Source organism: Elephantulus edwardii, unplaced genomic scaffold, assembly GCF_000299155.1.
Source record: "Elephantulus edwardii isolate Elephantulus edwardi_28Jun2011 unplaced genomic scaffold, EleEdw1.0 scaffold00079, whole genome shotgun sequence".
Lineage (NCBI taxonomy): Eukaryota > Metazoa > Chordata > Mammalia > Macroscelidea > Macroscelididae > Elephantulus > Elephantulus edwardii.
The window spans coordinates 11,231,890-11,248,069 of record NW_006399829.1 but is presented as its reverse complement, the minus strand read 5'-3'; the positions used below and the strand labels follow the sequence as shown (position 1 = coordinate 11,248,069).

At 38.3% G+C, this 16,180-nt stretch overlaps 1 protein-coding gene across 1 annotated transcript; it reads left to right on the top strand.

The window, feature by feature from the left end:
- The first annotated feature begins 5,247 nt into the window (after positions 1–5,247).
- Positions 5,248–15,936, top strand: LOC102865526 (granzyme A-like). The gene is made up of 5 exons (XM_006889563.1): positions 5,248–5,317; positions 10,700–10,838; positions 11,832–11,970; positions 12,160–12,432; positions 15,775–15,936. The coding sequence occupies exons 1-5, from the start codon at positions 5,248–5,250 to the stop codon at positions 15,934–15,936; spliced, it is 783 nt and encodes a 260-aa protein (XP_006889625.1).
- The last annotated feature ends 244 nt before the right edge of the window (positions 15,937–16,180 follow it).

Below are 16,180 nucleotides of genomic sequence, written 5' to 3'. Positions count from 1 at the left end.
TCCTTATTAAAATCTATAACCAATAACACTCCACCTTTGCATTTTCCAAATACCATTCTATGGTACAATAATTGACATTTCAATGTAAAGTTAATCTCTTCAGTATCAAATAAGAAACAACTCATAGCAGACCTTCTGCTGGGTTTCTAAGATTTTGAATAACATAGGACAAGATTTCTCATCTTTCTACTGTGGAGATTTTCTGGATTCTTACTTCCAGAGAGGTACAGCTGAGATCCCTGTGAAATTAATAGCTATTAAAAAATTATAAGATTGATTGATGCTCAAATTAATTTTTGAATCCTCAGGTTAAGAAAATTAATCAGATCTCTTTATTTCAAGACAGCTAGATGATTCATTTGTTGTATGTTTGCCTTCTTGTAAAGGCTGTGTGTTACTACATTGTTGGAAGCTATGCCACCAGTATGTTAAACGCCAGGAAGGTCACCCATGGTGGGAAGGTTTCAGCAGAGCTTCTAGACTAGGACATAGGACTGGTCAACCACATCTTAAATAACAGGAGATCACAAAACCTATGAAAGAGTTGTTGTTGTTAAGTGCCTTCAAGTTGCAGGCGACTCATAGCGACCTTATGAAGGAGAGTCCTCGACGCTTGGGTGCCTTTCATCCTCTCTCCAGGTTCATAGGGTTTCCAGACGCAAGCTATTATGGAAGTGGATGCCACTCCTCCTTCCAAGCTTGTTTTAATTGGGGAGCTCCATCCCACTCTCTGTCCACATTGGGTAGCCAACCATTAACGCATTTGACATATCAGTGTCACAGTGTTCAGCCTCACAGCAACCACAAGTGACCACAGGACGGCAACTTGTACACCAAGGCTATACGACCTAGAGGAATGTCTGAACAAAAACAATGGAAGACAGACCTGAGGGCCGCAGATTAAAAGTCAACCACCTTGGTCTTGGTCACATCATTTTCTCTTCACTGGGCCAGCTGTTCTCTCTCTCTCTCTCTCTTTATGAAAGAGTACACTACCGAAAAAGGACAACCATAACATGAGAACATCATATAATATAGTGTCAGAACATGAGCCACTAAGTTTGCAAAGCTTACAAAATGAGAAGGGCTACAAGAGAGAAGAGCAAGACAAGACCTGCTTCCTCAAAGTAGAGTCTACCTTAATAACTTAGTTTTTACCCAGAGAAGGACCTTTATTTGCTGATATGGCAAGACTCTAAATGAAGAGAAGCAACTACACATATCCATTAATAACTATAACATTAAATATATGAAGTATGAACCTAAGAAAGTTGAAGATTTAAAAAAAGAAGTGGAGCACATGAAGATTGCTGTATTAGGCATCAGTGAGCTGATGACTAGTGAGTCTGGTGTCAGATAGTCTGAATCAGGCAATCATCGGATCTTCTAAGTTGGGAAAGACAGATTGAATAATAGTGTAATAGTGTTTGTTCAGAGACTTGTACATCAATGTTGATAGCAACATTATTCACCATCACAAGAACATGGAAACAACCGAAATATCCACCCAAAATCTAATGGATTGAGAAATTATAGTACAGTCACATGATGGAATACAATGCAACACACAGGAGCAATGATTTTGTAAATTGCTACCTAACTTGGGAGGGACTGGAGAGCATTATGCTGAGTGAACTAACTCAGTCCCACAAGTACAAAAACTATATAAGACCATTATTTTAGAATGTGCATGTGGATTCAAGGCGGGAAGGGTGAGAGCAGAGGAGTAGAGTTGTGTGGGGGCTGTTAATCACAGGGTCACACAATTTGATTTATGCAGTGAAAGGTGGGGAAAAGGAAATGGGAAAGATCCGGTGTGAAAAACAATGTATACAAACTTTGTAAATAAACCAGTTTAAAATAAAAATTTTATTTAAAAAAGAAAAAATGAATAGTGTTTATTATCTTTATCACCAAAAAGAACATTTCAATATCTATCCTTTAAGCACAATGCTGTAAGTGACAGGATAATGTACATATGCATACAAAGAAAACTTGTTTCTGAAACAACCATATACACACAACCCACACAGAAACATTAAAAATTGTGTATTCCGCAAGCAACAAATGCTGGTGAGGTTGTGGAGAAACTAGAACCCTTATTCATTGTTGGTGGGAGTGTAAAATGGTGCAGCCACTGTGGAAGGCGGTTTGTCCCAGCAATTCCACTACTCGGAATATACCCCAAAGAGACCATAACTGCCACCCAAGCAGATATATGCACGTCCATGTTTATCACGGCTTTGTTCACAATAGCAAGGAGTTGGAAACCACCTAAGTGCCCATCAACAAATGAATGGATAGAGAAGAAATGGAGTATTATGCTCCATTGAAAAACAAGGAACTCATGCAATATTATTCAAAATGGGTGACCCTGGAGGACATTATGCTGAGTGAAGTATCTCAGTCACAACAGAACAAAAACTGCATGGTACCACTGTTGTAAAATGGGACTGACATCGGGGTTGGGGGGAGACTGAGAAAGATGGGCTCAATCATGTATACTGCATTGAAACAGATGAGGGAGAAAACTGTTTAAAAGGGATATTTTTTTTCTTAAGGGAGAGGTATTTTTGTCATGACAGGAGTCCAAAGCAAAGGCTGCATAGTGGAGTGGACCTGGGGGGAGGGATTGTAAAACAGTGAAAGAATTTTTCTTTTACTTTTCCAAGCAGGTAGTGTACTAGGGGGGAAGGTTGGGATGGGAGAAAAGTGCAAAAATGAATGAATGGAAATCCAAAGTCTCTGTAAATTTTCATTGAAATTAATAATAAATTTTTTAAAAATTGCATATTCCTATTGATTTTTGCAGTCTGAAATTGACCAAATATGCAATCAAGTTGCATTAATAATAATGAGTGACTGGAATGAAAAAATTGGAGATTAAGAAGTGATGTAATTGGAAATATGACCTTGGTAACAGAAATGAGGTAGAGATTATACCATAAAATGTTATATAATCAAAGATTTATTCATAGTATATACATCTTTTTTTCTAAAAATCAAATGGTGACCGTACTCATGGATCTTGCCTGATGGAATACACAAAAATCAAACTGCCGACCTCTGTCGAAAGCTACTGTTGATAAGGTCAATACCAGCTGTCAAAATATACTTTTTTTAAAGGCCAGAGCTTTACGTAGAACAGGCCATCAATTATTTCTAGACAAAACCAAATTGAAGCTGAAGAAAATGGGAAGAAACCTGTGAGAGCCAAAATACAATCCTCAGTTTATCTCACCTGAATTTAAAGTTCTTCTTTAAAACAACAACAACAAAAAAAAAGACTTGCAATAACTCAGCAAAGTTAGCCTTATTATTCAGGCATTAGAAATGAGGAAACTCTGATGGTTATTGTGAAGAGCAGACAGTAAGAGAGGGACTGACTTAGAATAGTGCAAATGAAGAGAAGGGATGAAGTTCTAGAAGATAGGTAATCGTAGGACACAGGAGTCCCCTGAATTGCAGAACTGCCATTTTTTTCCTTTGATGGTACTACTTTTTTGAAATGCTTGACTTCAAATAAAGTGTTGAGAAAAAAAAAGACATTTTTTAAAAATCTAGATCGGATGCATTCAACACTAATTAACAGTAACACAACAAAGAGATGGGTTCTAGGAGGAAGGAAATAATCAATGAAAAAGGAAAAGATCATTAAAAATATGTGAAAGTAAGGAAACACCAAAAAGGATGTTAGAAGAGTGTTCGTTAGAGGTAAGGATGGTGAAACTTCATCTCGCATACTTTGGGCATGTTGTCAGGAGGGACAGTCCCGGGGAAAAAACCCTGGTCAATGGAGGAGAGGAGCACTCTCAGTATTGACACAATGACTGCAACAATGGGCTTCAACTTGAAGAACTTACGGATGGTGCACCCCAGGGCATAGTTTCGGTCGGCTGGTCACAGGGTTACTAGCATCATAGTTGACTCAATGACACACATCAGTAACATTATAATAAACGCATCCTCAGCTTTAAAAAACTTTGTGTAAAGACTTTTTTGGAGAAAGCATGTGATTGGGTATTATTGTCATGACAGGAGTCCAGAACGAAGGCTGCATAGTAGAGTGGACCTGGGTTGGGGGGAGGGGTGGATTGTATAACAATGAAATAAAAATGAAAGAATATTTCTTTTAGTTTTCAAAGAGAAGAGTGAACTGTGGGGGAGGGTTGGGCAGGGAGAAGCAACAATGAATGAACGGAAATAAAATTTTTAGAGGGGTTTGTGTGGGGAGAAGGGTGCAACAATGAATGAATGGAATCCCAAAATCTCTGTAGATGTTCATTGAAATGAAAAATAAACAACCTAAATTAAAAAAAAATTTAAAAACAAACAAACATAGGGTCGCACAATTTGATGGGTAGAGGGAGGGATTGGTAAATGAAAGGGGAAAGGTCCAGTTTGAAAAACAATGTATATGAACATTGTATGTAAATCAGGATAAAATTATTACCTAACTTGATAGGAACTGAAGAGCTTTATGTTGAGTGAACTAACTCAGTTCCACAAGGACAAACACATATAAAACAATTATTGTAGAATGAGTTCAAGAATCAAGGTGTGGGGAGAGGGTGGAAGCAGGGGGTCATACAATTTGATGAGGGGGTTGAGGGAAATACAAATGTTCTGATGTGAAAAACAATGTATTTGAAGTTTGTAAATAAACCAGTATAATTGGGGGGATAAAAAGGGAGAGAGAAAGCAAATTTATTCTTCTCCTCAGTAGCTGGGATTGATACTGCTTCAAGGGAGACATTCGTCAGTATCAGAGCAAAGGAACTGTGGCTGACTCCCAATTTTCTCTCTCCATTGATTCTGGAAAGAAGGAAAGAAATAATTTGCAATTATTGAAAAGCCTTGAAGTCTTCCCTTGCACTAAAGTAAGTAAGAATGATTTGCACCTGGTTTGATAAGCCTACATATCAATTCACAGACACACTTAAAACAAATCTTACTCATAACCTGGGCACTGCCTATGCCGTGTTCTGAAGGCAACAAAGTTTTCTTCCTCATTAATCTGCTGGCTTAAAAGACTCCTTCTCTTCCTCCTACCTAGCACAAGCTTGCTTGCTGGTAATTCACTATTCTCACTTAGTCATATATTCTTTCCTAAAGCTAGCGAAACTTTGACATTGCAAAGAAGGAAGGAGAGAAAAGCCACATCCTTTGTACACTCAATATATAGGTTAGAGGCTGTGAAGAACAAGAGAGATTTTTCTGTTTGATTGATGTGGGACACCTGCCATGATGAGGACCTCCTGTACTTGTCTGCCATCCTTTCTCGCAGTTGTCACACTTCTCCTGCTGATTCCTGAAGGTAAGACCGATTCTTGTCACTTCAGTTAAAGCGACTCAGCAAAATAGAGCAAACTTTCAGTGACTGTTTGGCAATATTAGGTCTACTAGAATATAGTCCCCAATCTGTTTCACAGAGTGGTTTTGAGTCATAGTCGGGGTGGTGGCACTTGACAACAGCATGGCCCTGAGGCCTAAGGACCAGCAGTTCATATCCTGAGGATATCTGATTATAACTGAGATGTTTGTGTAACTTATTCCCCAGCTGCCTCTAACATATTGTATATGAATATATTCACAGCATATACAAATATGCATGCAGAACTATCATCTAACAAACATAGAAATGCTCATGTGTAGTCTCTCACTTTTCACCTGCCCATGCCTATTGGTACCCTCTGCCTACATATTCACTTACAGGTTTATGTTTGTTATTACTGAATATTCAAGGTTGTGTAGATAATAGGGCTTATTTTATTGTCTGTATCCCACGTGTACTTCTTTGTGTCTTCCCTTTCTCTAATGATACAGTCCTGATCACTTCCAAGTGTTTGGTTATCTTTTTGTTATCTTTTTAGAGAATACTGATATGTTTTCATAAATATATATCAATATATTACAAATATATAGAGAGAAATATCCTCTATCAAACTGTATAAGTTCATGAGTTTAGTTCCACTCACCTTCCCACTCCTGGGTATTTTGCCTGCACATCTCTCATCTTAATTGTGATTTTAACAAAAGTTTACAGAGAAGTTAGATTTTCATTTATTCATTTTCACATGTTTATCTCCTTCCTCTTCCCTTCCCACTCACCCAGTTTACTTGTTTTTACTTATTCATTCATTGTTGCACAATTACCTCCCTTGCCCCCTCACCCTCAGTCCTCTTTGCAATGATATACCTCTTATTCTGGGCTGTGGTTGTTGTACGTATATCATTGTGTTGAAACAGATAAAGGAAAGAACTGTTTAAAAGGAATATATGATTAGGTTTCATGCATACACATATTTTTTTAAACAGCTAAGGAAAACATGACCTAAGAAAAAAGAAAATAAAAACAGGAAAGTCCAAATTGTATAATGCTCTCTCTAAAATAGATACTACATGGGACTATCTCATAACACTGAAAATATCCTCATAACAACTCTTTGGTAGCTCCACAATATTTCTTTATTAAGCTACATCTTTAGTGTACTAAATTAAATACGTACTAATATCCCTAGTCTTCATAAACTCCACATGCATTGGCTTGAAACACTTAAAAATTAGGGTATTAACTCTGAAAGGGTAGGAGCCCCTGGATAGCTCTAGCTTTCATTTGTAGAACCTTTTAGAAAATGAAGATCATTCTGAGATTGGGGTGAGCCATGTGGAGCCAGCCATGGTTTTCCTCCAAATTCTGTCAGCTTTGGGAGATAAGGGTAGCAGAGACTGGCATCACATGCTGTCTTGTCGGAAATTACTGAGAAAGCTCAGCAAATGAGAAAAAGAAGAAAGAAACTTTAAGATAACAAGGCAAATATTTGTGACAAAGGGATGAAAAAAAAATATATATATATATAGCGCAGTGGCAACATGGGAAAGACCGAGTCGAACTCTCACCCACTTCTCATAAAAGGTAACTATAGCCATCCATAAGCTCCACAGTACCAAACAAATAGCTAGATGATCAGACATGCCACCTCACTTGCTTCCGCACCTATTTCTCTGAATCATTGGTTCCTATATTCGTTGCAACTTAACTCACAGACTTTGCTCAGAGTTGTGAGGTTTATTTGGGAAATAGGTTGGGGAGTGGAGGAGGCAAAGAATATCACACAATGTCCAAGTTTCGTCTAGCAGTTCCAAGCCAGTTTAACCAGAAAACACAATTTCTTAAGTGGTTCAGACAGCTTCTCTCTCAGTCACCATGTGAAAGTCTAGGTTCAGTTCAGCCACACAAATAAATCTGACTTCTTCAATCATCCAGCAAGTAAGTCAGCTTTTCCTTCAAACACCCAGCAAGCAATACTTTTAACTGTGGCTCCATCTCCAGGTTTCCTCTGGTTTTTCCTTGCCACAGTCACTTTACAGCAGTGTCACAGTCTCTTCACCTTCTCTTCACCACCATTTGTTCAGAGTGTGAAAAGCATTCTCTTATATTGGTCCCATAGCTGTTTACAATTTGCAAGATAACTATGTGTTCACAGTTAAGGTAACTGGACACCATGCCCCCAAGAGGGGTTAATGCAATGTATAGAAAAGCCAATTATCAGGATTTCTGACTTCACAGCATATTATGATTGTGTCATAGTATCATCCTATTCAACTGAATAAAATCTCATTGCCATAAAGTTGGAACCAACTCATAGTTGACCCTCTGGCAGATTTTTAGAGGCTGTAATTCTCAGGGCAAAGATACCCCTCTTACTCCCACTGACCTGCTGGTAGATTAGACCTGACAGAGAGGCTTGGCCTTTGACTCAGCAGAGCAAATCTCTACAGACTATGCCACCAGATTTCTTTATTCTTCCTAAAACCTAGACTTTTATTTTGGGTTTTCTTTAAAGTTATCTTGGTTTGCATACAAAATTATTATACACTGCATTTCATTTATGTACATTTGTTTCAAACAATCCTTCATTCAAATTGTGTTTCCTATGATCATTCCCATATACTGTGGAGGTAAGGCTCTGCTTTTTCTTTGTTTAATTTTATATTGGTTTGCTTACTAAGTTTTATACATTGTGTTTCATATTATTTTTCATTCACCTTGTGTTTCATGCAATCATTCCCATGCATTATGTTTTATAAAATTAATCAGTATTAGACATTGCCCATCATTACCTTGTCTTTTCGGATCCCCACAAGATCCTTCCCATTTCCTTCCCCTACCTCCCTCTAGTAACCAAAATATTAAACCCTGTGGTTTCATTCCTACCTATCCTCACCCCTCCCCATCACCTTTGGGTACCCATACATGTTTTACTTTTTATCCTTCTATTTACACTGTGTTTTCTAAAATTAATCACCCTTGATCTATGCCCACTATCACCCCAACTTTTCAGGTCCCCACTGGATATATCCTAATTATTTCACTCCCTCCCTTTGCTCACCAAATCCTGTGAGCCCATGATTCCCTCCACCCAGCACCCAGACCTCCTCCCCTTCTCCCTTCGTACTTCTCCAGTAATGAGCGTATGTAGTATTTGTCCTTATGATACTGAGTTAGTTCATTCAGCATAATACTCTCTAGCTTCTCCTATGTTATATAGTATTTCATAAAATTGTTGCTCCTGAGGGCCGCATAGTATCTCATTGTATGAATGTACCATAATTCCTCAATTGCTTTGAAAGCTTTCCTGCTCTAAATCCTGCCCCTGACTCTTCTAGGAATATTTGTGTGCAGGAAAGGTAGACATTACTTCTGCCTGCAAGCATGAAATCTGCAAGACATACACTCAATTGAATACTGACTTTATAGTTTCAGCATAAAAGCTTCAAAGGTGTATCTTTTGGATCTATCTGTAAATGATTCACCCTAACAAAAATCCTAAAAAAATATACATGTAATATTCTCCAGTTTTCTTTGATGTTTCATCTCTAGAATTTTGTCTGGAGTTTTGCCTTCTCAACATGAATTTTCCTTCAAAACTTCCTTCTGGAAATGAGACTTTGTGTGGCTCTCTCCTCTCCATAACTCTCACTCTCATCAAATGAGTATGTGTGCGCTCGCGTGTGTGCAGTTGCTGTTGTTGTTGTTGTTGTTGTTGTTGTTGTGTACCATAGAGTCAGAACCGACCCATATTTGACCCTCAGGCGGGTTTAGAGGCAGTTAATGGCACAGGAGGAGTGACTAGTGGATTCAAACCACATGACTTTGGGATTGTAGTGCAGCTTCTTGGCAACCAGAGTGTGTGTGTGTGTGTGTGTGTTATTGTTGTTGTTTTAGGTGTTGTCAAGTCAACTCTAACTCATATCGACCCAAAAGAATGAAACCCTGTCCAGTCATGTGTTGTTCTCACAATCTCTGCTCTGCCAGAGTTCATTGTTGTAGTCACTGGATTAATCTATCTCATCACAGATCTTCCTCTCTTTCCCTGATTCCCTACTTTTCCAATCACTGTATAAGGACTTACCATTCTTGATTATGTGCCCATATTAAGTGAAAGATAATATCTTCTGATAAGGCTTCTAAAGATCAAGTCTTCAACCATACTCATAATTTGGTAATGAAGTCTCTTTCCCTATGGAATAGCAAACACCGTGCCAATTCAAGGAACTATGAGCCTCGGCCAAAAACTGTTATTGTTGTCTGATCTCATCAGTCAGCTCCAACCCACAATAACCCTATGGACAGCAGAATACACCCTGACTAATGGTGCACTATCCTCAAAATACTGTGTTTTCTTGACTATGCAAAGGTATTCAACAATGTGGATTGCATAAATTATGCACCACATTGTGAAGAATGGACAACAGTTAGAAGAGATGTTTTCGGAGAAATCAGGAAGATCCAGTTGAGGAAAGTAAAGATCTAAGAGAATATCACAAAGGCATACGGTTCTCACAGCTATTGTATGTGTGTTTCACCTTGTGTTTGAGTCCTACAAGTACCTAAAGTTCTACACTTTTGGTTTACGAAGAAATTTTACTCTTTTACTATTTCACTATACCATTTTATTCCTACATCTTGGAAAGGCCTTAGAGTCAACTATGAGTTTCCTTTTGGAGAACTGAAGGATAGCCTCAGATGCAACAAATGTTATTTTCTCAATTCATGAGTGAGGACAGTGCAAATTCAAAGATCAAAAATCCTACAATGACAAAAACAACAAAAATAAAAATCTTTATGGCTAAATTCACTGCTAAAAGTGCTATTATCATTTCATAACATGGTTTTTGCAAAAAGTTGGGATGAAAAAAATTTTTGAAAGTTTCTAAAAACACCCAGCTCACCAGATTAATACTCATGAAACAAAGGTTGAGAATTCTCAGACTTTCCATCTCTTATGGCAAATGGCCAAGACACAGTTCTCTGTCATTTTCCAGATCTGAGAACTATGGCCAACAACTTGGCTTCTGTGGGTGGAAAATCAAGACTCTCAGAAAGTCCAACAAGAATAGGATGTTCATTCAAGCATCCAAAGACAACATAAAGCAATTTGTAGCGTTGCGTAATTTGATGGGGGCGGGGGGGGGGGGTGTGGGAGATGGAAATGGGAAGATCGTGTGTGAAAACAAAGAATCAAACTTTGTAAATAAATCAGTGTAAAATAAAATTTAAAATTATAAAAATTTAAAAAAGAAGGGGAAAAATGCTCTCTCCGATGCTTCTTCTTCTCCCGGACAAAGTTTGACTCTTCTTAGTCATGATATTATGAAGAACTCTCTGAGTGAGTGTTTTTTTTCTATTTAATAGATTTTTGTGCAACAATAATTGGAGGCTATGAAGTGGTTCCACACTCAAGACCATACATGGTCCTACTTAGAGGAAAAGGAATCTGCGCTGGGGCTTTGATTGCAAAAAACTGGGTACTGACTGCAGCTCATTGTAACATGTAAGTGCTTTGGTTTTATAAAATATTTACAGCCATAGTAACAAAAAGATGCATTAACAAAAGAGGCACTTTTTTAATATATGAGACATATATAGCTTTTCAAAATGCTTTAATTTTACTGACTTTGACCTACCTAAACTAAACTAAACCTAAAACTCATTCCCATCAAGTCAATTCCAACTCAGGACTTCATTTATTAAAAGTTGAATGGCACCATAGGTTTTCTTGACTATAATTCTCATGTAAGTAGACTACTCAGATTTTCTTTCATGGTGCCACTGTGTGGATTTGAACTCCCAACTTTTTTTTTTTAACTCCCAACTTTTAAGTTAGCAATTGCGCACCAATTGTGCCTGCCGTTCAGGGACTTCCTACATTAACTCAACATGGAGCCCAGGTTTTGCCCCTCAGCACAATCAAACACAGTCCTCAAAAGACAAAGCCTCCTAAAAATTTTACTAATTGAAGTTAAGTTTAGGGTCCCTTATATAGTCCTCTTCAATCCCTTACTCATCTTTCCCAGCTGTCATTTTCTACCATATCTGGACCACAGATAACTTGGTTTTTCAGTAATTGGCAAAAGCATTCCCTAGCATGATGGCTAAAAAGAAACAACCCTAAAGACCCAACAGAGATTCCAAGATCAGACTTAACTGCAACAGAATGCTATTTGTTATGTTTCCGTGAACTTTCTTTGCCTTGTTATGAATAAGCTAACGAAAATGATGGTGAAATTAGTAAGCATTTGACTTTTTTATTCTTTAAAACACACTTGGTTGTTAATAAACCATTGCTAATAATGATGAGATTTATAAATATCTTACTTTATTATTCTTTAATGTTTGTTGGGAATTTTGGAGTTTGGTTGCTTTCATTTGGTTTGAATGAAAGATAGAAAAGTATCTTCATAGCAAGAGTATTTACGAATTAAACTGTGGGGTTGATTAGTAAAATTGCTCACCATTTTTGGTTAAGTGGTGCTGTCTATTTCAGGGGCAAAGAAGGCAAGGTTATTCTTGGAGCTCACACAACCGAAACAGAGCCAGAACAACAAATAATGTCAATTAAGAAGGAAATTCCCTACCCATGCTATGATCCAGACACACATGAGGGTGATCTGAAACTCCTAAAGGTAAGTATGCTGAACTTCTAAAAAACTGTAGTAGTTCCTACAGTCTCACCAGATAAATGAGAACCTCTCCTCAGTACCCCAATAGCTGCAGGCTGAACTAAGTGGATCCCCAAGGGTGGGACTAGATATAAGCAGAAACGTGGGTATTTTAATGTTCTTCTTTTCTTCTTTATGTGTGTCTCTCTACAGTTGACCAAAAAAGCCACTCTTAATAAAAATGTCATTATCCTTGAACTACCTAAAAATGCAGAGGATGTAAAACCAGGAACAGTGTGTAAAGTTGCAGGGTGGGGGAAGACTAATAACAAATCACCTAATCACTCAGAGACCCTGCGAGAAGTCAACATCACTGTCATAGACAGAAAAACCTGCAATGATGAAAAGCACTATGCTTATAATCCTGTGATCGGACTCAATATGATCTGTGCTGGAAACCCCAAAGGAGGGAGAGATTCATGTGATGTAAGTGAACTAAGATATAATGTCCCACCTGCCAGATCCAGTCACACACACATACAAAGAATAATGAATGGAATGTTCCGTCTAGTGGTGGTTTGAGTTTATATAGGATTCTAGGGCTCTTTTTTGCGGGTAGGAGCAGGAGGCGTGTTTTTTCCCTCCACTTTCCAGTACAGGAAGATGAGTGGAGCAGCTGGATTCTACAAAGATGTCTTTTCTGTTTTGATTGAGGCTTGGGTGTCTTGGATTATGAGGATGGCATAGATTGGGGCAAGGGTTAGATCTGTTGCTCATAGAACTGCTGTGAGTCATAGAGAGAGAGCTCTGTTGGCCTAGTTGATAGAAAGTTATGCACTAAGCCAAGTTATACTACTAAGCCAAATGTAGGTGATTTTAATCTCCAGCCTCAGGCCTGGTTTTAACTGGTTTTGGTCAAACATTCTTCTCAGTGGTATAGCACTGGTTTTTCAGTTTGCTGTACAGAAGTAACTCGTGGCTGTTGTGATGGTAAACACTGTGACACCGATATGTCAAATGTGATAATGGTTACCCATGGTGGACAGTGTTTGGTGGAGCTCCCCGATTAAAACACGCTTGGAAGCAAGAGTGGCATCCACTTCCGAAATAGCTTGTCTCCAGAAACTCTATGAACTGGAGAAACAATGAAAGTTATACAAGTGTACACCTTTTGTTCATAGAGTCGCTATAAGTCATCTACAACTCGATGACACTTAACAACAACAAAGTGCTTTTTTATATATAAAAATTTTCTTTTATTCTGATTTACCTACAAAGTTCATATACACTGGTTTTCACACTAGATCTTTCCTATTTCCTTAATCTACCCATCAAATTATGCTGCCCTATGTTTAACTTCCCCCTCACCCTTCTGCCTCTACCCTCCCGTTAAATCCTCGTACATGTCTAACTAATTATTTCTACAGTAACAGCATCCTACTGCTTTTTGAAAAAAATATTAAATCCTCATCAAATAAATTAATGTCCTCATCTGAACAAAAGTAGATTGCTCAACTAAAATAAGAAATTTATTGTTAATATGTGAATTAAATCACATTGTATCTTCTAGCTTTTACATGAAAATCCACTGAGAAGCATCGTTTCTCCTATGCATTTTCATGCTAACACGGGTAGAACTAAACTTGAAAATAGGTACCACTCAGCACACATTCACAGCCCAGATGCTCCCCACTTCTCACTCTTTTGATTAATCACAACAAGTTTTAAAAAGTTTTCATTTCCAGAAGGAAAAGTGCCAGACTATGGAGCTGGACTCCACAGATTGCTAAAGCCACACAATTTCTGATGTAACCCAGTCCACCAACAGCACGAGCCCCCATACCAGTCCTCCAAGGACAGGGGGTCATGGAGCTTCCTAAACAGCAGAAAAAACACTTTGCAGTGTTTTAAGTTACAAATACCAACAATTCCTTTTAAACCTCCCCTAAGGACCCTGTAGTAAATAATCTAAAGGGAAAGCGTATTCAGTGTTAATGGCTTGGAAGTTATCAAAGATTGAGGTTCTTTGGGCCCCAGCTTAGCAAATATCAAGAAAATAGAGTGTTTGAATTTAGCACTCTTGTGGTCCCTTCTTTTTTGCCCTCCTTCTACCATCCCTCCCTTTCCTCTGTCATTGTGGGCACCCAGGAGCCCCAAAGTATCATGTTCTTAGATACAAGTCTCCCCCTCAGCAGCCAGCCCACTACAATCACATTAAATAATAATTCTCTCAGCACCCAAAACTCCTTGGAATTTATCATTGATGAGTCAACCAAACATCAAGCACCGAGAATCACAGACACGATAACAGGCAGAAAAATATACATGTCCGGGGAGAATCACAGATTTTTTTTTTTACATGATACTTTACATTATGCTCTCATAAGGCTAACTTCTTAATTAAAGGAATCACTGGTAGTTTCCCACCAGTAACTTTGGACTTGGTCCCTCGGACTAATGTGTTTGCAGAGCCCTATATGCTCTACATATATTAGGGAGCTGTAGTGGCTCTGTGGTAAGAAATTGTGCTTCAACCCCAAAAGCGTGCAGTTAAGGCAGCTCCATAGTGGAAGGATGGACAATCTGCTCTCCCTGGAAACCCACTGAAGAGTCATGTATAGGTCCGTTCTGACACCACAGAACAAAAACATATGCATGCTCCTCCCCCTGCTGGTGGATCTAACTCTGATAAATTCTCTTTTTCCCTAAAAGCTGCTGGTGGGTTTGAACTGGCAGTGAAGTGCTTCCTAATAAGTTAGCAGCACAGTTCTCTACCCACTAGGCTACCAGGCCTCTTTCTAACACCACTCACTCACTCATTGCTGCTAAGTTGGAACTGACTCATAGCTGGACCTACAGAGGGTTTTCAGAGTCTGTGAGCCACACAGGAGGAGAATCCACAAGAGCCCCTGGTAGAGTCAAACTGTCTCCTTCAGGTAACAGTATAACACTCCAGAATATGTCACAGTCAGTGGTCCCTAAACACCAGATTTCCACTGTGTTTAAATATGCTTACTCTCCTGGTAAATCTAACACTGATAAAGCCAAAATTCAATGCCACCAAGTTGGAAGCAACTCATAGCTGACTCTGTGGGTCCCAGGAGAGAGCTAATCATCCCACAAATGTTGGCACAGTCAAGACTGAAAAGCAGTCTCCTAAAGATGCCTTTGACTATGGAGTCACTCAAAGTCCAAGTATCATCCTGATTCCTGGAGTTTTCTTCTAACATCAAATGGTCAAAGGAGACCTACAAAGAAACATCTATCACAAACATGAGTGGAAAAGCAAAAAAAGTTGCTTGGATTTCTTTGTGTGAGAGAGAAAATGGAAGATAATTATCTCACACAGGAATCAGAAAACTTTTACACAATTTTAAATCTTTCCTTTAATGTTTACACAATTTACACTCTTTCTTTCAACATTTACATAGGTTTTCCCCCGTTACCTCACTCTCTCATATTTTCTTTCACTCTTTTCATCTGAATTTTACTATTTTATTAAATAGTTATAAGCATGAGTTGTTAAGCATTTTGAAAAAATGACAAGTCAATAGAAGGGATTCTTTTTCAAAAGTAAAGAATTAAAGTGATCTGTCTCTATATTAACTGGTAATAGAAACCATAATGCAAGTTCCATTTCTACTTATACTGCTTCAGAAATAAATTAAGCCAATTAAAAATAATGACATCTTTCAAAAAAATTTGGTTTTGTAAACACTTATCTTAAGTCAGTAAGTCTCAACTCGGTATTAATGATGTAGAATTGAGTCTGTTTCATTAATGGTCATGTGCAGCACTGATCCCCACTGTCTTTTTGTTTTCCTCCAGGGAGATTCTGGAGGCCCTTTGATATGCGGTGGAGTTTTAAGAGGCATCACTTCTTTTGGACAACCAGGGAAATGTGGAGACCCTCGAGCACCTGGAATCTATACTCGTCTCTCAAAGAAATACCTCACATGGATAATGAAGACAACAAAGGGAGCAATTTAGATAACCGCATTTAATTTTTTCTCATTCCTAACTTTGATCATAAATAAAATCTATTTTTAATTATTAAATTAAAATTTTAATAATAAAACTCCTTTGTTGTTATGCGCCATCAAGTCACATAGCAACTCTATGTACAACAGCCTTAAACTCTGCTCTGTCCTGTGCCAATCTCACTGTCTCTGACACACCCATCCCAATTACCCCAGTCACTGAATCAATCCACCTCATAGAGGGTCTTCCCCTC

Coding starts and splice junctions, on each gene's coding strand:
- LOC102865526 (XM_006889563.1), top strand. CDS start 5,248: ATGAGGACCTCCTGTACTTGTCTGCCATCCTTTCTCGCAGTTGTCACA. Junction 11,971..12,159: donor GTGATCTGAAACTCCTAAAG/GTAAGTATGCTG, acceptor GTCTCTCTACAG/TTGACCAAAAAAGCCACTCT. Junction 12,433..15,774: donor GAGGGAGAGATTCATGTGAT/GTAAGTGAACTA, acceptor GTTTTCCTCCAG/GGAGATTCTGGAGGCCCTTT.